General features: G+C 41.9%; 2 protein-coding genes across 6 annotated transcripts in view; both read right to left on the bottom strand.

The window, feature by feature from the left end:
• cacnb2a (calcium channel, voltage-dependent, beta 2a) overlaps positions 1 to 19,997 on the bottom strand; it is a 61,141-nt gene extending 41,144 nt beyond the window's left edge. For 2 of the 3 annotated variants that reach the window (XM_085763314.1, XM_085763310.1), the window contains exons 1-2: positions 19,564 to 19,997; positions 17,557 to 17,649 (exon numbers count right to left, since the gene is read on the bottom strand). In XM_085763314.1, the coding sequence (XP_085619440.1) occupies positions 17,557 to 17,649; positions 19,564 to 19,647 (177 nt within the window). In that variant the 5' untranslated portion in view covers positions 19,648 to 19,997. Of the gene's footprint in view, positions 1 to 9,729; positions 9,912 to 17,556; positions 17,650 to 19,563 lie in introns of those variants that run through there. The other variant, XM_085763315.1, reaches the window with a different exon arrangement.
• Positions 1 to 24,379, bottom strand: part of LOC146966724 (zinc transporter ZIP12-like) — a 201,537-nt gene that overhangs the window by 169,518 nt on the left and 7,640 nt on the right. Inside the window, exons 13-14 of one of the 3 annotated variants that reach the window (XM_085763320.1) lie at positions 23,759 to 23,923; positions 22,550 to 22,747 (exon numbers count right to left, since the gene is read on the bottom strand). In XM_085763320.1, the coding sequence (XP_085619446.1) occupies positions 23,795 to 23,923 (129 nt within the window). In that variant the 3' untranslated portion in view covers positions 22,550 to 22,747; positions 23,759 to 23,794. Of the gene's footprint in view, positions 1 to 22,549; positions 22,748 to 22,982; positions 23,924 to 24,379 lie in introns of those variants that run through there. The other 2 variants (XM_085763321.1, XM_085763319.1) reach the window with 2 other exon arrangements.

Raw genomic sequence — 24,379 nt, forward strand, 5'->3', positions numbered from 1 at the left:
CAGACAGACAGTCAGACGGTAACAGCACCATCTGGAGTCCTAATCCGCCTGCCACTGCCCACCCCTGTGATTATGAATGTGACCCTCAAAGTCATTAGGCTTATTGGATAGATGAGTAGATACCTGGGATCAGTGCGTTACAGAGTCACTTCGAATGCACGAGAAAAGTCAAGAGTTTCTGCAGAAGAAATCAGTGTTGTTCATGTACTGTAGCATGTTGTGGGTGTGTGTGGGTTGAAGCGAGAACGGTGTACAGTACGTATTTCATGTTTCTAACTGTTGGCATGGCTTGGTATGGATCTGGTGACTCCACAGGGTTTTGATGACCCATGACCTCTCCTCTTGCACCACCACCAGGCCAAAATGTGCACCTGTAATAATAATAATACATGGATAAATCCACTGTGTGTGCTTTTCTCCACTTTCACCCAGATCACAGAGTTTCTCATCATATCATTGGCAGACTGCCCTCAAATTATCCTAATGGACTGCAAAGTTTATATTTGCATGAATGTGTGTGAGTTTGTTCTGGCCAAATTTAGCATGTATTTTGTGGGACCACATCTTGCAAGGCACTGTTAGCAAAAAAATAATTAGCGTGTTGTTTACTGAGCGCCCTAGAAACCACAAGAGCCAGCATGGGTTAAGTGATCAAACACTGTTTAGTCTCAGGTGGCTTCACATTTTCTTACAAAAGTTCACCTTGAACACACCAGCCAAGCACAACTAAATACTCAATAGCCTGCCAAATACAGCGTGCAAAATTAAGTGGAAATATTATTTGTTAGGGCCAAGTAAAACATAGTCTATTCAGTATTCAATTCCCTGTCTAGATGCTTTGGTTGACATTTCCAGTTATCTAAGAACAGTACATCAAGTATATAGTAAGTCATGAAATAAAATGAGTGGGTGAACATACCAGGGTAACAACTGTTTGAACTGTTGAGACTTGCTCAGACGATTCTTGTCTGGCACATTAAATGTGACTGAGAAGCAGCACTGTGCCATTCAGCACTGAGGTACTTTAAGGTACTTTAAGGCAGCTCTGTCTGCGCAGCAATGATCAGGTTCATTGTGAGGACAGAGAGCTGGGCTGCAGAGAGCAGCAGCATGACATATGCGCCATATGGGCGGGTTGAGGGGAAAGTGGAACAGCGTTTCCCTCCGGAGGAAAACACATAAGTACATCTCTATTTATGCACACGTGCACACATACAATATACTGGACAACAAAAAATGCAACGTTATCAGTGTCAAACACGAATGCTTGTTTAGGAGAGAGCACAACATATGGTGTATATGGAGGAGACCCTCAGGTTCATCACACCATGACTGTGCCACTTGCACTTGACATACAGTAACTCCGCCAAGAGATTTCGCAAATTACATAACAACAGGGCTAAGCTGAGTGGTTGGAGGTCATGCGACTGCAGAATCAGTCAGAGAAAATGTTTTTTTTAACTCCACAGAAAGACAGAGTAGATTCAGTAGTAAACCACAACTCCATCACATCCTCTCCTCTCCTCCCTGCCCCACCCCCCTTTTCCCCAAGTAGCTGATTTCATCCTCGCAAAGCCACTCTCACTCTAATCTCCCCTGATCCGTCTGCACTGGCAAAGAATCAGATCTCAAACACACATGTTAAAAAACTTGTGACAACATCATGGTATAAAAAATACTGTTTACCTACTCTTAGTATTATTGCTATGCATTTTCCTGAGAGATTCAGCATTGAGTTTCCTACGTTTATAGTTTCACTTTATCACATCCGTCATGTTCTTGCAACAGAGGCAGAGTTGGCAGACTGATAACCAGATTTCATAAAGTGGGCATGTAGTAGCTTGTAGTTATATAATACCTAAATCTCTAAGCCTCTCTTTGGAATAACCACTGGGCACAGGAGCATCAAAAACCAATGAAAATATACTGTAATAGTCTCCACATAATCTGTTAAACCAGAAAGTCTTATCAATAGTGATGCACAAATGTTGCATTGCGTCACTGACGTCCAATGGTATTGAAGAGACTACAGAACAGAAAGTGAAAAAAACAACAAAAACCCACATTTAGCAGTGGCAAGAAGTTGCACCAACACATACCACTTACCCATGAGACATTTTTATTCTTGGCTTGTTTGTTCATGGCAACAAGAGCAGGCTGGTAACGTGGTGAGAGGAGCCCCCTCCTCAGCAGCGTTCAGCCCCACAGCCTGTTGCGTGGGCAAGTCTGAGCGGGATCAGGGGTGACGGCCGGGGGCACGTCGCGCTCAGCCATAGGTCATCGTCTGCCGCGCAAACCTGCAAGCCCCAATTGCCTGCTCTGACTGAATCCAGCATATGTCAGGAGGATCAGATCACCGCTCCACACACACACAGGAGGAAAACAACTGAGTTTTTTCAGGCTCCTTCACGTCGCCAACCAAAAAAAAAAAGAAGAAAAAAAAAGAAAAAGAAAGTCAAGATCATGTAAGTTTATCCAGAAAACTCTGAGGCTCTTCTCCCTGACAGCACAAAGTGACCTGATGGACTGATTATGTATTCACGCTCAGTATGAATATGAAACATCCCAGCAGGTTTAACCCCGCCCTGCTGAGCCGCAGCGCGCACCCAATCGCGGAGCAGATCTTTGTGGCCGGCTCCTGAGGGTGAGCTTAGAGAAGCATCAGGATGAATGTGCTGAGTCTCTGGAGGAGAGGACGGGCTCTCGGATGACGGGCAGGTCACCCCCCCCCCAACAAAGGACAGGGAGGAGCACAGGAAGGTGTAGGCTACTTCCCCAGGTCTTCACCCTCCGAGGGTTCCTCCTCCATTCATCACCTTCCCTTCTTTCTGTTTTACCTCCTCTTACGTCCTCTCCACCTACTCCCTACACCTCTCTCGGGGGTACATCTTCTCGCCCGGCTGGGTAGCTGTCGTCATGGCACCTGTTTGCTAAGAGACGAGCGCCATGAGTAAGGAGATGCTCGGTGGAAATGGGACTCGGCCTGCCTCTTTTTTTTTTTTCTTTCATCTTTTGTCAGTCAGAGGTGGCGTTGTTCTCTGATCCAGAATTAAATCCACTCTCTCTCTGGCACCAATTTATCCTCTTCTTTCCCTCTCACTCAGCTTCACCAGCCTTACTCACTTTTGTCTTCTCTTCAATTCTGTGACTCCGACAACTTCTCTCCCTGTCGGTGTCTGTTTACACAAGTCAATCCGGATTACTTGTAAAAGATCAGTGAGGAGTTTTAAAGCTATCCTTGCTGATTTGAGTGGCTGCACTTAAGTGGTATTGAGCCACACAGCAGCTGCAGATCTCTTGATCGGTGGCAGAAAAAACTTCAGACTGTACATTAACAACCTGAGGAAATTGTGCTTTTAACTGGAATAAAAAGGGGGATGTTTCGACTGATCTGACAACATTGAAAAACAACAAACAAACACTTGCATTCTGCTGAAATACACATTTTCTCGGTTTTATGTTTGTTGTTTGTTTTTTTGCATTAACAAGTGGCATTACTTTGAATGGCCAATACTTGGGCAAACATACACACTATTATACACACTTCCAAACACATACATTACATGTATTTTCATTATCAATTAATCTAGTGGGTATTTTCTTGTTTAACTGCATAGTCTTTTTGTCCTGGTAATGACTTAAGTTTGTTCATTTTGTCGACCTAAATCATTAAGATAATCAACCCCCTGTTAAAACAGGACATTTGCCACATCAGAACCTCAACCCAGAGTCAGTGACAGTTGGCATCAAACAGGAAATTTATTATTAAAATAGCTGCTAATTTTCTGTGTATCATCTAATTGTTTGATGTCCAAACATAATCTCTCCATGTAATCATATAATCTCTGAGCCTCGCTTAAAATTTGTAGTTGCATTTCATAATTGCTGCAATTTTTATTATTCAAATTGGCTGCTGAGCACCAGTCCATTTCAATCACTCAGACCAATATCGAGGTTCAGGAGTTGACGTTTTGAAGTAAGACTTTACACAGCTCCTGATCCATTTTTAACGTCTGTTGCTCTAATTAATTGTTTCTAGTATCCATATGGGCCGGCAGCCCCCCTCTGGTGCACAAGGTTGTCTGCATCTCTGTGCTGTTAATTGGCCTCAAAGAACATCTGCTCCTGCTTTAAGTGATGCTTGGTTTGGCCTGGGTGCCCTGGATGTCTGACGTCTGAGCACACGGCACCTTCCCCTCACTAATGATAGCATGATTGTCCATTTCTTTGCAGACTTATGTAAATTGTTACTGGGATGAAGTGACACCACATACAGTCAGCACAGGTCAAGTGGAACAAAGATGAGGAGGAGGAGGAATGAAAAGGAGTTATAACTCAAAATCAGCCTTAAAGAGTAAGTATGCAGGATTTGTAGCTAACTTTGCTACATTTTTACCTTAACTGAACAGCTTTGGAGTAATTGTGATGGTTTAATAAATGGCTTAACTTGTGACAGGGAGAATGGAGGCTCTCTGCCTTCCACGTGCGTGTCACTTATTGTCTCTTGGCTGAAAAACAACTTTGCAAAATCGGGCCCACCGCCCCGGTGTCCCAGCTCTCGTCGCTGCGCACCGCAATACCAACGTGCCCTGTAACCCATAATCTCTTGTTTATGACAGATTAAACTACACAAAAATACACATCGTAACATTGTATATGATATATAACTTTATCTACCGCTCTATTGATTGCTTTCTAGCCGGCTTTGTTGTAAACAAATGCACATGGCCAGGACGAGGGTTAGCAAAACAGCTGAAAAGCGACCGGACTTACATAGTTCTTCTTTAACCTAAAACTAACGTCTCATATAACAAATTCCTACAGCTCCACCAAGAAGACACATCAGACACACACTACACCATCGAGCCATGTGCTGTTTAGCGTGGTGTTACAATGCTAATACAGTAAATGTAATTACTAAATAGACTGTACCGGAAAATGGTTAAGCCTCATAAAATGAGTGACCACTGATAACAGGGATCCAGGCGATGACACGCTGGAGGAGAGACACAGCTAAAATTATCATTCATCACAGGGAACAAATTGCCTTATATGGATCTCAAACAGCAAGTTGTAAAACTGCATGTCTTGAAGATATGTCACACAGTGTATTTATTGACACGGTCTACACTGTAGCTCCACATTCATACAGATACATGCACTGTCTTTATTGGGCACCTAATGCTATAGACACAAAAAGGGAATAAGGGGGGAGACGTAAAGATCCATAGTCATGTAGTGATTCACTGTGGTCTGACATTACTGTATATAATGAAACACCTTTCATCCATCATCTTCTACATGCTGTATATTTTGTAGGGAGTGAGCTGCATCTTTCTCCCCATGACTTCACCGTTTCCAGACTAGTGAGAGTTTTAAAAACCAGACTGATGCAGCCCAGTTGTAACTGAATCAGGGTCAGTGCACACAGTGTCACTGACATCAGTGTTTCCAGGCTGGAGTGGAGCTATACTCTACATATCGCTCCACAGATATATATCACACTTTCCAGTCCCACAGTGAGGTGATAGATTATGTAAAAGCAGTAAAAAAAAAAAAAAAAAATCCAACTAAATCCGAGACATTCCTACGGGCCTCTGTGGCCAATTAGCTGCTCAGTTTCCGGACATTTTCATATTCTCTGGAAACGTGAAAGAACGCATGACTGCTGCCAAGGAAACCCTGCTCCAGTCTGCTCTTTGCTGGTCTGACACTCCTCCCTGGGCGTGCATCCCAAGGCCTGGAAAACTCGGAATTCCAGGTCACACTTTTGTCATGGGAGATGAGCTCACCACTAGCACACAAAGCTCAGTGTTTTCTGAGAAAATTAGTCTTCAGTCATGTTCAAAAATGGACCACTTCTCATTCTTCATGTGGTCACTACACACAATATCACAACATCCAGAAACGTGTGGGACCACAGATATTAATGGCTTCAAATTGATACATCTATCTTAAAAAAATACTAGTGTTGATTTGTTCCCCCCTCTAGTGCCACCTTAAGATAAACACAACACACTTGGTAACTCTGATAATAATCTTTTCATCATCTCCACAACCTCCGCAACTAATCAAATTTCTATCCATCTGTGATACATTATATGTTTAGAGTTATGTCGACATGCTAACACATCAAACAACAACAATGAAATGATAAAGATAGCACTGTCTTAACTACCGTATGTTAGAATTTTCTTCGTGAGGATGTTAGCAGGCTAAAGTTATGAGCTTTTTGTGGAGCAGCTAGTTGACTGTAAGCTTTTAGTCTGGTTTTTAATTGCAAGCAAAACTGAGTAGATGCTTCAACACTGTGCAGGACTAAATGCTTTAAATGTCACTGACAATTAGTTTCTTATAAAACCAGATGTTTATGGGCCATCTGCAAAATATAGAAAGACCTCTCTGTATTGCACTGGCTCTCTGACGTGTTACTTAACCGACTCGTGAAACTGACTGTGAGCTCACAGACAGTCCTGGCTGCTGCTGCTGCTGCTGCTCCATCATGGCAAATAGGAAAGCCTAGAAAACAAAGGGGAGAGGTGGGGGTATGGGGTATGGGGGGGTGGAGGGGTGGAGCGGGGCCTGCTGTCTTCAATTAGCTGAGTTTCCGTGGAGAGTGTCTGGGACTGGCTACTCAGCCTGTCAGACGGAGTCCCATCCGGCCGGGTCTCCGTGCTCCACATTCCATCCAGAGCGGAATTGTGTTCCGCCCCATTTCAGACGTAAAACGGCGGTTTGGTGCTCCATATTGGAAACATGTGAGAGGAGTGTCATAGAAAGAGTGGCGTGTCACGGCAGCTGGGGTCCTCTCAAGGTCAGCGCTGGATACAGATACTACTGGACGGTCCTTTGCTCCAAAAGCTCTGGCTGCAACTGAATCATTATATTAATTTCAGCATGCTTAGTTTGTGCACGCTCATTAAACACAAACACATGTTGCCAATGATACTCATTCTCAGTGAATGGTTTGTTTTCATGCAAACACCCTACACATGGGGCTTAGACGGTCCAGTGTGCAGTATCAACAGCTGGTTCTGCACTAATCCACTCATCAGTTAAATTAAAGCTTACTCAGTTGTACAGTCAATGTTGATGCAGCCTACTGCGGCGTGTGTCACACAAAACCAGATTGTGTAACCGAACACTGTGCAGTAGTCTGCACAGGACCACTAGTATTTTTCCTTCTCCGTAATATCTGGGATGAATTTTGTTCCAGTTCAGGAGCTGGATGCTTCGAAGTCCACATTTGTAGACAGAGTACGTCATAATGGGCCCACAAGTCTTGGTCCCATTTCAAAGGCTTTTCCAAAGAGGAGCAGCCTTCCCTTGGATGACTGAGGACACAACTGGTATATTACTTGCAGCTCTCAGTATCACAAAATCCACTGATTGCCCCGCAGCTGTTTCATAGAACTTTCAGGTCAGGTCCTAATTAACTCCTAAAGCTGGTAAATAACATTTTTTCATGATGTGTAACCGCTGACTGACGTGTCTACACACCCTGACAAAAAAATCTGGACAGTCCAAGGGCATCTGAGCATTCATCCCATACCTTACCGCCCTAGGAATGCATCCAGCATTTTCGGGAATCAGCAAGCGTACCAACTTCACATGACTGGCCAGAGTGTCCAGGTGTGCCAAGATGAGATGTTTGGCAGGATATCAGCTTCTCAGTTTCTTTTCTCATTCTTCACACAACTAATCAGTGTGTGTGGAAATAAGCATTACAGTGTGAATGTTTCCCACGCAAGACTGTTTTAAAGTATGCACAATGTTTATCCTCCATAATCAAGGCAGACTGGCCAATCAGTAAAGCACAAACCTCTGCCAAGGCTAAAGATGCTCATTTTGCAATGCTAAGTGTTACTGTAAAAATCCTTGAATGCAATTCTTTGACCAGACAGAGCCACACCAACATTTGTTGAGTTCTGCCCTGGCCCATGTCCCGTTTCTTCTCCAACTTCAGTGAAAATTGGATCTGTACATCAGTTCAGTGCTGTTAATCACATGGTCTTGCCATCGTGTGAGTTTTATGGGTAAATTTACCTCTGATCCAGTGGATTATTCATCAGTTGTCTACCATGTATTGAGGTTGATTGTCAAAGCCAGGTGTTTTATCAACTTATCCTGGTTCCCACTGATATTTTCACATCGCCACAAAGATTAACTTCACATCATGAAGACAGTTTCTTTTAAGCAAATGTCTCCTTTTGGTCTGTGTGAGGCAAAGCAGTGTAAACTCCAGTTCAACTGATGTACATTGGGCTGATGTAGGTTTTTTTTTTTTTTCACCCAGGTTAATTAAAACTCTTAAGTGGCATGACATGATTTATATCATGATATACCTCAAGACTAGACAACTACAACTAATGATTATTTTGACAATGAATTTTCAGATTGTTTAGAAAATTATTATCATCAAAATCTAACAAGGCTGCAAATTTGCCCTTAAAATTACAGGAGTACAATGCAGTGACAATGTCACATAATGAGGATGGCCTCACACTATTCCACAGACAGACTTTTCCAAACTGACGTATCACTTTTAGTCAGTCTCACTGAGCTCAATACATTTTGTCTGAACGTCCATCGAGCTTCTATCTGGGATCTGGGGATGACTTCATAACTTATTTCAGACAGAGGGAGAGAAAAAAAACACACCTCATTAAAACTTTATTTCTGAGCCTTAAGGGTGTTAAAGCATTTTCTCTCTGCATGGAAATGGTGTGTTCATGTGATGAAGTGTGAGTGCTTGTGTGTGAGTGATAGTAGAAGTGTTACGTGGCCATCTAGTGGCAAAACTCAATTAGAGAGGATCCTCTTGATCTGCAGTACTGGACGACTGTGAATGAGGGGGGGGAAACTGCCTTAATTTGTGCACAGCTCTGCTGGAGAAAAATGAAACCTAGAAAGCAGAAACTGTCTCTTCATTTGAGCTATTCACAAGAGAGTCTCTAGAAACCAACCAGCTCAGTGACAGAACTGTACTGTAGATGTAAAAGACAATATAGAGGGGGGGGGGCACACATCATCAAATTTCCCACCTCAGAAGTCACATCTGTTTGCAGATAAACAACCACGAATTTGCTCTCACTGCATTTCATTAAGCTGAGCAGCCACAGTTGACTTACCATGTGATAAACAGCATCAGACACTAGCACAAAACACGACACATGAAATAAACCAGCAAAGCCCAATAAAATCGCGCTGTCAACAGAGTGTGTGCCTGCAGTATGAACCCAAGCATTTGCCAAAAATTACAACCTCAGCCCTGTGTCCAAACCCTGGAATAAATATGAAATAAAAGATTTATTGTGTCTGCATGCATGGCGAGAACAGAGCTCTGCAGAAAACTGTCAGGCCGGAGCAACTGAATATTTCAGCTAAATCCTGCAGCACTCAGGCAGGACTGGTACAGGATAGAGATCTCGCAGGGAACAGTGATCAACACTGAGCTGGCAGGCGTCCACTGACTGTTGACTTAAGTGCTTTTGAACCAACACTGATATTTTCAGTAAAGTTGTCCAAACAGAAGAAAGAAATTACATCTCAATTATTCATAAAGTAAAAACCCGTCATGAACCAATCATCATGAGGCACGTTAAGCTCATTAGTCTGCACATGCAGGGTGAGCGTTGCCTTCATCAGCTTCTCTTCATCTATCTCACGCACACACATACACACACACACTTTGTCCTCTGACCCCCTGTGATAAATCAGCAGACTCACATATGGAAGCTGTGCTCTCCGACGATGGCCCAGCCCACAGCACGGCATGAAGGGGACCAGGGCGGGGAGGAGCAGACGGCCGTCTCACAGACTCCCTGTCAGGCAGCAGCATCCACTCAGCCTCGGTCCATGCCCGTGCACTCGGCCCACAGGGGCGCGGGCCGCCGGAAGACACAGAGGTGAGGACGAGGACACGGGAGACCACCCTTACCCCCTGATTGACGAGTGAGCAGAGGGAGCAGAGGACTGGCGTTTCCCCCCACCAGCCCGCCCGCCCCTGACTAAGGAACTCTCAGGATTCAAAAAAGTCAGGTCCTGTCCTGAAACCCCTTCCTCCTCCTCATCCTCTGCCCGTCTTGAGGCGGTTGCAGCAGAGCGTCTGCAAGGTGCACGTCTGTTTACACCCCAACTCGGAAAATCTGAAGCCACTCCTGAGCCTGATCCTCCGGGCTGCCAAATCCTCTGCAGTGCTGCTGTGCTGTGCCGTGGCAGAGATGTACAGTTGCAGGCTGGCACGCCGGTTCAGCTGCTGGTGGATTTAGACGCACTCATCATCACACATAAGTTCCTTCTCGGCGTGGGGAGGAGGTGGAGCTCCGAGTGTCCTTTATTGACCGCTGTCCCTTGCTTCCTAATGGAGGGCGCCGCCTCTACACTCCCCACCTCTTCTCTCCTCTCCCCATCCAGGGATCAGTCTGCTTTAAAAAACAGGATACACACACACTCTGGCTTTCTTCCTGACTTTGTGCCTCCCCCTTTTCCCCCCCTTCCAGATTTTACCACCTCTTTTCTCTTTCTCTTTTCCTTTACGTCCTACCGTGCCGTGATTCACTCCTTATCTGCATTGCATTAACCTTCATACTTTCTCTCTGTGTGAGCCGTACAGTACAGATGGAGGCTCACCAAGCTACTGGTTGCTGAAGAAGCTGCACTATGCTTTCATGTCACAGAGTAGAGTGTGTGTGTGTGTGTGTGTGTGTGTGTGTGTGTGTGTGTGTGTGTGTGTCTCATGCAGAGAGCGGAGCAGCGGCACAACTCTCTGCCCGTGGTGCAGAGGGAAGTCTCTCGCACAGTTCAGTCATGCCAGAGAGTACTGAGTGTGAATGCGGGGCTGGTGTGATTGTTTCTCTCTTCCCTGCCGTCACACACCTCTTCACCGTTTCCCCCGCTGCGTTCAGGTGATTGAGCCTGGACTGACTGACGTGCAGCCTCACTGCTGCGTCGTAACTGCTGTGTCAGAAATATCCATATTCTAACAGTGCTCAATGACAGATGCACACGCGGTGGGAGAGTTGCAGTGGTAATATTCATGTACACAGCATGACTGTAGATGTGTTTCTGCATTTCATCCAGCAGAAAGGGCAGTTGTGCTAAATTTCAATGACTTAAATACAGTAACTGACTTTAATTTTTCTTTCTTGCAATTAAATAATTTGAAATGTAAATAATGAGCAAATGTTAAGACTGAACTTACGGTAAATTAGCAATAATGATTTTTTTTTTAAAACACGCATGGATTTTAATCAAACCAATCTAGCAGTTAATTCAGTCCAGTTCATTAAACCTAACATACCCCAATTTAATAACACTGCATTAATTGACTGGAAGGTACACCATACACACTTATCTCTGGTCTTTTCCCACCATATGCCTACTGTAACCTCCCTCATGCACAGTGCTTTATCTTTCTATTGAGCAGAGTTGACACGGACAATGAAGAGTCTAAATCTCTGTTCATAAAGAAAAAGGTCTTGTCTCGTCAGAAGCAACACACACTCTATCAGTGTTGTCCGTCTGTCCAAGAAGCCACAAAGAGACTGTGGTTTGTCACCAACAAGATAACAACATGATTTCTGCTGTCAGACACAACTGTGTCGAGATAAAGACAAACTCAACATTTGGTCTCTACAAATTAGAATTGATAGTCACTGTATTCACTCATTCAAAGGTCGTGCTCATAGAAATAAACTCTAGTACTATTATTTATCATATTGTGCTTTCTAGTCCAATCTAATCAGTCTAGTCTAGCAGATTTATAAGGAGGATATAATGTGTTGAGCTTTAGAGGGGCTGTTAGGTGGATTATGTTAGTTTAGAGCAGCTATCAGTCCTTATTCTTAGGTAAGAAAAACCAATTTAACCAAAAACCAATTTATTAAAAACATACAAATTTGCACATTTGTTATATGCTATAGCACCCTGATTTAACCAACCAGGTAAAATAATTTACCTAATCTAAAACAGCTTTATGTGGAGAATAAAGACAGACAAATGAGGGAAGGTCTTATATAATGTTTTACAGGCCAAAAATATGTGCCTTTATTTTCTAATTAGTAGCTCCTCTTTTATTTTTCCCATCCTCACACCATGTGGCAGTATTATGTATAAGGTCCATGGGTCATGACATTGTTTTGGTGAATACTTTGAGTGTTTCAGGACACAAGAGACCCTGTGCAGATGGTGTGTATCCTGTTGTAAAGCTCTGTGCTCATCCGTGATAGTATCAGTATCTATATATCTCTCACCCGGCACTGATGGACAGCCCAACATAAACCTGGCAACATCTTTCATCAGCGTTGAAGCTTCTTAGTTTACTGCCAATATTTCACAGGTTGGCATGTGTCTACTGTGATGGAGAGCCATCATTATAAACAGAGAGCTGTGCACCTTACAGTGAGGGGGAATCCTATCTATCAGTTAATCTGTCAGGGCCTGTCCCCCTTTGAGAAGTAATCATCCCTCTGCTGCTGCTGAAGCTATGAATAATACTGCAGGTGAACATGTCACCATGCTAAAATACTGCTTGTTTAATTTGGGTTCTTTATATCTCACTCTGGATGCAACCTCAAAGCTACACCTAAGGTTATTTACTTACAGGAACCACATTACCTCTTGCTCTCATATGCCTGAGCATGTACGCAACGCCATTACACACTGGTAGACAGAAATCCACTGTAAGTATGTACAATGGAGACGGGTCATCTACCCCCGCCTCAAGATCTCAATCAATCACAGAGGTGACAGATACCTGAAAACAAGAGTAAGCATTTAAGGTGTGAGAGGGATCTAATTAATGAATCAATCTTATGATGAAAACACAAAAAGCAAAGACCTGCCCAGCACAGACCTCTACATAATTGCTGAAACAACTAGTTTACTACTTGATGAATTATTTAAGTCGCTTATCAAGCAGAGGTGTCAAACACAGTTCTTTGTTCTAGCTTCTCGTCTGTGAGGATTCCCCGTTGTATGTGACAGGATAAAAAAAGACAAAGGCCTATTTAGAAAATCAAGCAGCTGAAGTAACAATATTAAACTCCAAGCACTACTCCGATGAATTCCATGGCGTACAAAGCTTACAATCCATGATTATATAAGTCACTTTTCGAATCAGTGGTTTAAAAACAGCCGCAATGGTAATATGTCATGTGTGAACTGGTATTTTTAAAGACTACTATTCAAATGGAGGACTTGGATAACCTACAGTAGTAGCAGAAAGCGATGACCTTGTCCACTAGGGGGGCAGTGCATCAACACAGTGCCAAATTAATTACGCCTTTGCTGTAACACAGTAGGATGTGGCAAGTGTGCAGGCTGAGAAAGTTGGATTTGGGCTGCGGCTGTAAATGTAAGCCTGGTTCTTTGATCAAAACCTTTACATGATCCTGTGTGTGTATATGTGTTAATTTTCTATTGCATTGCTTTGCTTTACTTTCATTTCACGTGTGGCCTTTAGTGTCAAATGTCTGGGGCAAAGACTGGTAGTTGCAGAGCTTTCATTATGATCAAAAAAGATAATATCATGAGATCATATAAAGCTTTTGAAGCCTGATTTCAGTACCCTTATACTGGTATTCTAACTACCTGCATTTTGCCACTAGATGGCATTCTAGTGCCACAGATATGACTGTGTACCAGCGGTAGATTACAGCTGCCTTTCTTGAGTGGACATTTTCACATACAGTAAGTGCAGTATTTAAGGTATAATTACTGCAGTTTGTTGCCAGAAACATATGGCTCTCCAGAAATACCTGCTATTAGAAAACTATGACTTATCATATATTGCTTAAAGTTCAGACAAAGGTCTGGGGGGTTAATGTTACAGCTCACCACTCCATGATCTCTCTGATTGCAGGAACTTCATACCAATACCATTACAATACTGCATATCACCAGCAAATGCAGCATGAAAGCTCTGATAGTTACCAGAGTCAGTTACAAAGTATTTCTCTCCATTAAGCAGAGAAAAAATAATGACGATGATGAAAAGGAAAAATGCCCGCAATCAGGGAGGCATTAAAGGGGTTTCCTGCCCTCGTCACACCCTGTCAGACAAGCCTTTCATCACCACATGATTTTCTCCGACATGAATGTACAGACGTAGTAGTATAGACGGAGAGACACCAACTGCAATAATATGCCATGGAAAAGCTGGCGCAGTGGGAGACATGAAGAGACACTGTTCAATAGGTGAAAGAGACAGAGGGAGGCGGGTGACACAGAGGGAAAGTGGAAGTCTGATGCAACCATTTACATAAATATAACAAGTATGGTAAATAGCATGAGGGTAATTATGACATAATGCTCTTTGAGGTACTGTCGTTCAGCTCCTCATTGTTTCCAGCGCAGCAAAAGTCAGCTCCAGTTATCCTCCTCTGAGCTGTTACAATATTTTCGTAGCAGATGCTTTCATACTGAATTGATTCAATCATTTATTTCCTGTCCATTCTTATTCCACAGTTGATTTTGGTCCCTTTTTGCTACAAAATGAATGAGGCCTTTACAAATGTAAAGTCAGGGACAAAGCATCCAGACAAAACCGTCTACACTTGGTGTTTTTAACTACATCTTTAGATCTAACATCTCCACTGAGCCTGAAGGGCAAACTGACACTCAGGCAGAGCTCTTTACACTGTTACTGAGCCTCCCATTAATATGAAAAAATATGATCAGACATTGTTCTTCACAGATCCAAACAGCCTGACAGAGCTTACGCCTACAAATCAGTGTCTTTTTTTTATTTTTTAAATCCACTACGTAGAACTAACTTTTATAGACTCGCTTTCAAACAATCCAGCATTTAATCCTGTTTTTTTTATTCTGAGCTTTGTTTATCACTCTCTGCAAAGCACTTTGTTAACTCTGTTTTTAGAGAAGTGCTATATAAAGAAAGTTTATTATTATTCAGGGTCATGAGGGACTGGATTGTTTCCCAGGATGCATTAGACAGAAACAGACACTATAAACACAGTGCCAGTTTACAGATGGACAGTCACTCACATTTACACCTAAGGGGCAGTTTGGAGTTTCCAATGAACACTCTAGGCTCTGTCTGGTGAGTTCAACCAAAACACACTGTCCAGACTGAAAGATGAGTGTATAAAAGTGGGTTTGGTTTATTTGCTTGATTAATATCACTTCAATATCTGCATGTTACAAAGCTAAATCTAGCAGCCAACTATCTTAGCATGAAGACAAGAAATGGGCAAACAGCTCGCTGGGTTCTGTCTGGAGTTACAAAGAACCTTTCAGTCTTTGTGTTAAGCGAAGCTAAGCAACTTCTAACTACAGCATCATATTGAGGGTACAAACATGAGTGTGGTTTGATCCTCTTTTCAAACACTCAGCAAAAAGGGAATAAAGATATGTTCATAAAAAATCTGCCTTTAAAAGTTTTGAAAGCTACACATTTTATTTTATTTAAATATTGAACAAAGCATGAATGCACCAACACATATTTACCACTATCATCCCTACCTTGAAACATCTGTTTTTATATCTCACGGGAGATGAATTCACGTACAAATGTCTGGGCTATAAACGTGAGTCCACAGGGTGATAAAACAGTGATGTAGAAGACATGACCATCTATACTATTTATCAGCATTTGTAACACTTCGACATGGGCAGAAACACACAGACACTGCAACACAAACCACACAAAGACTCGCCATCTTTGCTTACACTGCAGAACTAGACCACCTCCACATAAGTAAAAATAAACCATCCACCTGATGCAGAAGTTTTCAAACAGATCTCTGACAGTTCTGCCCTTCCTTCTTCTCAATGGAGAGCTGAGCTCCAGTTAAACGCTGACCCTGCTACTCCCACGGCTGAGCGGTCTGGTCTGGCCTAGACCTCCACCCTTCCCAGCCTCCTCCATACTCCCCCTGGGCAGAAGGCCACAGCCACAGGGAACGTCTCTCATCCTTTCTTTCTCAACCTACTCTCTGTCTGCCCTCTGCCCTCTCTATCTGCTGGAGCATGAGTAACTCTTTCTTTTAGGAGCTGTTTATATGCTTTTACTGGAAAGCCATGTTCACGACGCTCATGGTTGCACCAGATCGATCACTCACTGACCTTGGAAAGCTCGAGATATGCTTGAGACGCCTACAGGAACCAAAGGACTGTGAGGCATAAAAACAACAGGTCAGACAGGAGGTAGAGCAAAAGAAAATATACAAAAGATAATTCTTAAATCGAGTCATGTAAACTTTCTTTAGCTACAGCTTCAAATGCTGACAGGGAAGAGAGAAATGATAAAGCAAAGACTGAAGATGACAGATTGATGAAGTGGCAGCAAGATAACCACACAGAGGTTGGTGGCATGCTTTCCTGGGACGGTGTTAGTATAGTGACATAAATACTGCTCCCACATTCTTCTGTGAAACGTGAAAATAATCACAGGCGACATGATTGAGCACAAGTGAGAAGAAAATAAGGTCAGATTAAATCTGTTGTTATGATAGCACAGTTGAAAAACAGTATTTACATTATTATCCAAACAGAGGGGAAGTTACTGGAAGTCTGGTCTGCTATTTCTGGGGCCCTCTTGCGGCAAATATCTAAAAGAGGATATTTCTGCCCGGCATGCTAGGGCCTCACTGACCCTCAAACACATCACTCCTCTTCCCTCCCCACACCCCGCTACTACCTCCTACTAAAAAATGACATTTCATTTCTGTAGGATGTGGTGTTATATTGCAAATAAACAATATAAACATTGACTCTCAGCCTAATTATCTGTGATGACTCAGACTAAAGGGGAACTTCTCATTTGGGGAGGACTGTGGGAATGGGCATGAACTCCCCAGGGTGGTGGTAAGAATCAGGCAATTCTTCCCTGAGCAGCTCCAACTGAGCTGTAACACTGATGATGAGACTGTAGCTGCTCATTCAGAAGTTCTCCATGACCTTGAGATGAAGCAGACAACAGGCCAGGAGGTGATGGTTTGCTGTGATCCCCGCCAGTTTCGCATTGCTCGGCAGCGGCCTTGCCAAAGACGAGGAGATGTGCGCCTCCTCCTCCAAAAAAGGCAGAAACATTTAGGCAGCAGCGCGCATCCTTAACCCAGCCCATCCTGTCCCTTACAGGTCCACTCAACAAAGACCAGACACGGTGAGCGTGTACCTTTCAGGGTCTGCTTTATAACAGGCCACTGTGTCGCTGCTCTCACAGCACGGAGGATGCAGCTCAGGGAAGAGGCGTCCACTTAACATACTGTACCCAGCAGTGTTTACAGAGAGCTTTCACTGCAATGCACATCTCATCCTTGATGGATGATGATTACTGAAGCTGGACTCTTATGCCAGTTTGCATTTAGCGTCGGGGATTTACATATTCAGGCAGACCCACACAAGTGTTACATTCCTTAATGAAGGCACTGTAGTCGAAAAAATACCTGTTCTTGTACGTGCACAATCCGATCAGACATTACCATCAGTACAATACAAATTTCTGTCTAAACTTAGTATGGCTAACAGTAGCACCATTTGTTTTTACTAAATGTGCTAGAGAATGGATTTGAAGTGAAATGTCATTCTTACCTGGCGAACAAGGCTGTTGGTCGTGGTGTCAGAGGAGGTGCTGCCATCTGAACCTTTAAAACGACCTTTTCTTCGAGCTCCTTTGCCATGAGACTTTAGAAAACAAAAAAGGAAACCGTGGATTTGTTAAAGAGAAGGTTTTCACATTTTCAATTTCCTTTTGGCATTTTTTTTACTATTTCCTAACAACTTGTAGACCCAAACATTAGTGGATTAATCAATGAGAGTATTGATGAAATGATAGCGTTATTGTTTTAGTATCCTAATAATTGCTGTTTGCAGCCCTAAAGCTGTTTATCACTAACCAAGGTCAGTGTAACTGTTTCAGCTCTCTCTCAAATGTCTTTTTTTGTTGTGTTTTTTGGTATAAACTTCCCTCTTTGTTCCCCCAGAGAGTGCTTCTTTGCTTAGCTGCAGAGTAAATATGATGAAACAGAAAAGGAACTTTAGTCTGAAATGACTGTAACTGTAGTCGATACAACATAATCTGTTGAACTACAAGTGCTGAAGGTTAATATGAGCCTCAGATGAGCTTTAAAATGCTGTTTGAGACAAGAGAAGGGCTGATTTGTCTACCATCTTTTACATTGTAACTGTGTTGGGAAGGATAGCCTAAGTAATATAAAAATAAACTGGTTCAGCATACAGTACATGTGGGCATGTGGGAATACTGCTTTTAAGACCTACATGGAAGAAAAAGGATATAAAAAGTGAATCTTTCCATTAAAAGCTGAAACAGAGTCTAACTGTGAATTCAATTAGTTAATAGCTCTTACTGTTTTATTTTAAGTGTAATATTATGACAGGTGTCATAAAATGATGGCAATCATGTGGGTGGTCCCTATTATACAAGCTGATATGATGAGGGGCTGGGAAGGTAGTGCACTCAGCTCAAGTGCTCATACAGCATGTGTTGCTAGTAGAGACAGAAAAACAGAAATTCATTTCAAATATGCCTTTTATTCTATCCGACTCCCCCAGGACATGTTAATCATGCACATAAACAGAGAAGGAAAGCTATTCTGTCTGTTTCCGTGGAGCTGACCATGTAAAACAGTTCGGGCTGCCCAGAGAGTCTGGAGGAACAGGATGAGGTTTAATTAACCTCAAACCAAATAGAAACAGCAGTAAACAAATTGAACTAATGTACTGGACTGCATGAGAAAGACAACATATAATCCATTGGATTTAGGATCTTCAGACTAGACAAAAACAATACTGTAAAGTAACTATTTAGTAGGCTACTCTACAAGAGTAGTTTTTGAGTATTTTACTTAATATACTGTAGGTAGGCTACACCGATTGCCGTGATGCCGTCCATTTCAGTCAGAAATATGGTCATACTGTAGCTACCACTGCATTTATAAGACAGAAGATTAGGCTACTGATAAAACATCTGAACAATCACTGACTGATATGTAGGCTGATGCTTATTTTGCTTAGACTACTCTATTCAGCTGTCTTTTTCTGATAACACCTCTATACTTTTTTAATTCAAGACTTTGTTTTCTTCTGAAAATTTGGTATTATCCTTACACTAGGCTACTCTAAAATAGCCTAGTGTCAATTTTGAAATACAAAACTATAGCCTAGCCTACTTGTCAAGTTAGTATAATGTCAAGTAGAATACGACTAGCAGCCAGACTTAACAACAATTAAGACAATTAATCAGGTCTTTACATAAAAAAAATGTAATTGCTAGGCTACAAGCTGATAAAATTAATGTTTACAGTGACACACCAACCTGATCAAACGCAGGACTCAGCTGTAGGCTGACGACATTTTTTGTTTCGTTCAAATCAACCGTTAAAATTCAAAATTCAAACCTGTCCTCGCGGATAATTACGTAATCAAAACTTATTTTAGAACAGTTGCGACCAATGGGCACGAGGAAGTGGACAGGTTGAGGGCACGTGAGCCTGTTTCTTTAACTTGAAAACTTTGGTGAACTATTATTACCGACCGTGACATGAAAACACCGGTGTCATTCAAATTAAATGAGCTTACTTGTAACATCGGATGTTCCAGCGAGTCCATGTGTTTGTCCAGAGGCGTTGCTGCTCCTGTTTTTGGAGTATTATTGACGACCATTACACCATTTGACAACAGCAAATACTCGGCAAAACCTCTCGGCTTGGACAGATGCTGGCTCCCAGATGAAAGCTAAAGCGCATTTTTTTTTTTTTTTTTTTTACCCGTTCACCGGTTCATGTCAATGAGTTGAAGCTGGTGGAAGCAGAGACGCTGGCGTTCACCTGGCACCGCCAAGCCTCAAGTTTGAGGCAGGAGGAGAGGTAAAAGGAGGAGCTTGTGCGGAAGAGGATAGTGAATCAGTTTTCCTCCACTTCAGATGATGATGATGATTGTGAGGGTTTGAATTCTCGGATATCATTGCCTTCAGCATCACAGAGCCTCCTCGTGAGTGCCCTCCTACCCACACTGGCTGAGAGCGCTGCTCCATGCGCCCTCATCCAGCGCCAATACCTCCTTCTCAGAGCAAAAGGATAGAAATGAATTAGGCTTACAGCATCCAAGCAGAAAATATCTCTAAAAAGAAAGTGTATTGTATAAAAGCCTTTAACCATTGAGTGACAAGAGTGGATTAAATCTTGAACCCCTTAATTCAATCATTTTATAGTGGAAAGTGGATCAATCTCATCTGTAGTTTATTCTTAAATTAATCACCGTCTATAATAATAATTAATGAAAGTGAAGTCTAGGTGATTTAATTTGAAAAAGCAAAACTTGAAGGTGCTACAAAATGTACATTTTTGGTATGACTAATCAGCTCTATAGCCTATCTGTTTCTAGAAGATCTGTTGTAGGCCTAACTGATCTTAATTCCTTCATTTGTGAACATCTGTCTCATGGTGCAAAGCAAATACAATGTTAGATGTAGTCATTTATCATGAATGCTAACCAGCCTCCCCTTGCACATCCTTTCTTATTTGAAAACTACAACAGAGAAGTAATGCTGCCCTATAATCTAACTCCTTGTAAACACAGTGATGGCTGAAACCTTTGGCAAGCAACCATTATCACCACCACCATCCTCTACCAGCAACACCAGGAAGACGGGAGGATATATTGTCAGGTGCTAATAAAACTTACATAGCACCTTTAAAGAATAACTTAAGATGATAGGCTACTGAATTTTAAGTTGACTGCTTTGAAAATGTTGCATTTCTTGTCATTTATCATCTACCTCAATATGATAGTGAACTAATAATTTTTGAATATCTGGCCAGCTCACTTAACACTTTATTGCTGTCCTTTAGTGACTTCACATATCTCTGATTTAGTGGATTAATTTTTCCGAACATATCTCTGATTTGTCAAGCCACCAGGATTGGCATCAGTGATGCTGAGTCTATTATTACTGAATTAGTATTCAGACTTGATCATCGTACAGTGCGTATTGTTTAAGTGGGAATACAAATACACTTTCGGCTCCATCTTATATATCTGTGTAATGAACAGTGTGTGTAAAACTACATAGCCTACTGTAGATGATTACACACCTCATGTTATACATCCATTGCTGAAACTGAGGTGAACTCCTTCTGAGACAATATTTACCACAGATGTCCCTGAGGTTTTGTTATCTATTATTGCCCTCTAGTGGTTTCATGTGCTTTTGTATTTGAAAGGGGACACTCCACTGATTTTCCACTTCAAAGTGAGTTTATTAGCCATGGTTAAAACTACTCAACCCAGCTGTCTAGTGAACTAGTGTGTGATGCAGCCCTCCAAAGTCTGAAAAATTAACCCAGATGATGATATGTCACCAAGACCATTTAGGCTTGGGCTTGGTGACAACAATTACAAGCTTTTTGTTTCAATGTGGGATACAGTGTTTATTGGTAACTGATCCTACATGTATATTATTCAAAGGTCAGTTCAACTCAGAAATTGTCTCTCTGAATTTATCATACTTTATGGACGTGCACAAAATTGATAATATATTCTTATAAGATATACACTGTATCATTCAAGCTGGGCAACAGTTTTAGTTGAGATAATTAAGAATCTTACATGAAATAGGATTGCTGCTTGCCAGACTTTTTTTTTTTTTTTAATAAATTCAACAAACTATTTGTCTGTTGGGTCAGACATGCTGCAACAACAGAAATGAGATGTCTGAGTACCAATATCCCATGTGGTTTTGTGTGACAAAGAAAACAGGTGCAAAGTATTATTTTCAAATCAAAGGGAAAACTCTTACATATCTATATTTCCTGTTTTGTGTCTTTCTCCTTTAGATTTTCCCATCATTCCTGTGTGCTCATGCTGCCCTGATGACCCTACAGCTGAACTCATCTTCTGACAGGTCTCTGCTAAACAAGTGAGGATACTCAGTGTTCACACTAGCATGCCCCAGATAAAAAGCCCTTCCTTCCTCTATCCTGGCAGCAGTTGCCTCGAAACATGCACACTTGCCAGAAAATGTGTCTTTGGTACAAAAGAGCAGATTTACACACAGATCATTAGGTCCAAAGCTTTCCTGGAAATGCCAAAGGGGGTTGGCATTTCCAAAATAACAGCAGAGTTGCTAGAATAAGAGAAAATTCAATGGACTTCCTGCTATTGTTTTACAATTACTCGGGAAGTCACAGTAAACGGTGTCAGCTCTTCCTGACGTGATAGTCAAATAATCTCATGACACTGTCAATATCACTGACTTTGCACTTTGGTAGTAAGCTTAGAATGGCAAATTAACATAATCACCATGCAAATTCTGCAATGAAACTAATCCTCGGAACAAATAAGGCAAGTGCTTGACAGCTGTTTACTCAGATTTGACAGAAATGTGTTGATGCTGAGAGCACCAGAATCTAATCACAACAAGCTGATTAAATAGATGTAAAAATCCTCTCTTAAGCCCACTCATTCTCTCAATATCACAAATCCAATTCTATGTACAAATAAGTTGATTTACTGTGTTTCATTTATTTTATTTGCACTGATGTATTCATCACATCCTCTTCTTCTATACCACCTCCTTCTGCAGGCCCACTCTCGCCGTTAAAGAGCGTGTGCGCTGTGTGGGCCGGATCGCTCCAGAGTTCTTCTGTCTTTTACAGCTCGCATTAGTCATCCAGGTTGGTGGATGAGGAGAACAAATGGCTCAGGTGGGTGGAAGTGCCCTCATATTGGATCACAGAGACGCCTCAAAAACAAAGAATGATGCCTCTGAGATGAGAGGAAAGAGCGATGCTTCTGAAAAGAGGGCTTCTAAAAGTATTTTAAAGCAGCTTAAGTTTAACAAAGAGGCATTTTAACACCTAATATTAGAGTTTCCTATTAAGACAATCAGATTTTGTATATTTCTAAGTTGTTGAAATCGGTGTATTTTGGTATTTACTTACTTTGACATGGGTATTTACAGGCAGAGAGGAACTATGAAAGATGCACTGAATAACGATAACAGTATATCTGTGTTTATATATTCAAGTACAAGTTAAAAGGTGCCTTACAAAGACAGTAATAACAAGGCCAATACTAAATCACTGGGGTGTCCCTTTAAGTGAAATTGATTCATTGAAAGAGTACAAATTGAGTGCTGTCTCTTTTCCTCAGAATTTGTACCAAACTTCACCGCCCTTGAAGGAAACATCTTGGAAAACACTCAGGAATGATGCAGAAATTACAGGTCTGTAAAATAAATCAATATATAAAATAAAACATTGTGCAAAACCCCAAAATGAACTAACTATCCTATATAATCTACGTAACACAAAAGTACGTACAAAAGAAGTAGAATTGCAGTATTTTGTACCTTGCTGGTGAGAATGCCTTCAAAATCAAACGATCCGATTGTCTGAGGTGATATAAATATTTCACAGAACAGAAATGCACAATTGCACCTGATAGGGTCATGAGAGTTTAAACTAGACATCAAGTGTCCAGACGCAGGAATCCAAGACACCTAACATAAAAAAATAAATCATCATGTATAAAAAAGGAAGGATTCATACAGCTATAAATGACATCTTTACTGCGTCATCCAGTGCTGAGACTACAACATCATGAAATACTCACTTGTTGACCAATATTGACTTGTTTAAGGTTGCACAAACTAACACTTGCACAAATGGAGCTGTGCACAGCAGCAGACGTTAATCAACAAGTCCAAAAACAAATCTCAAGCAACTCTAAAAATCAAGTCGACACTTGTTCCACTTCAGCCCTGTCTGAATACATACTGTGTCATGTGCACTTAGATGTGAGTGTGCGTTTAGAACTTGAGTTCATGTTCAAAGAGCGCGAGGAGCAGAAGGCAGGCCCAACCCATCAACAGCCCAAGGTTTTGTAGGAGAAACATGAGACACGGTCTGTCGGTCTTCACTCGACTCATCTCTGGAAGCTGATGAAAGAAGAAAAAACACAGTAAAAACAAAACCATCAGTGTCTCAGTGTATCTCGCAATGCTTTCTAACTTTACCACTCAGCCCCAAGGCCATTCATTTCTTCTCAAAACAGTAGAGTTTTGCAGTACGCAGACATCTTACCAGCACTGTGCTGTGAGCTTAATGCTAATGACAGCCTGCGGACAGTGCTTACAATGACAATCCTTGGAAAAAGTGGGAACGTGTTTCCACTTTTTTTCAAGTTTTCAACTCCATCGCCAGACAATCTGCGATGTGCATTACTCGTCTTCTTCTACCTACAATGACAATCCTAACATGCTGATGTGTAGAATCTGGTGTATTCTGACATTTGTCAATCGGCAGTAAGCCCAAAGCACATGGTGAGGCTACTGGGAATGTCATTAGCCTAGCCATTAGCTTAGCATGAAGTCTCAGGAATGTCAGAATGATAA

Source organism: Trachurus japonicus, chromosome 20, assembly GCF_045865225.1.
Source record: "Trachurus japonicus isolate A0001 chromosome 20, Traja_1.0".
In the NCBI taxonomy this organism is placed as follows: domain Eukaryota; kingdom Metazoa; phylum Chordata; class Actinopteri; order Carangiformes; family Carangidae; genus Trachurus; species Trachurus japonicus.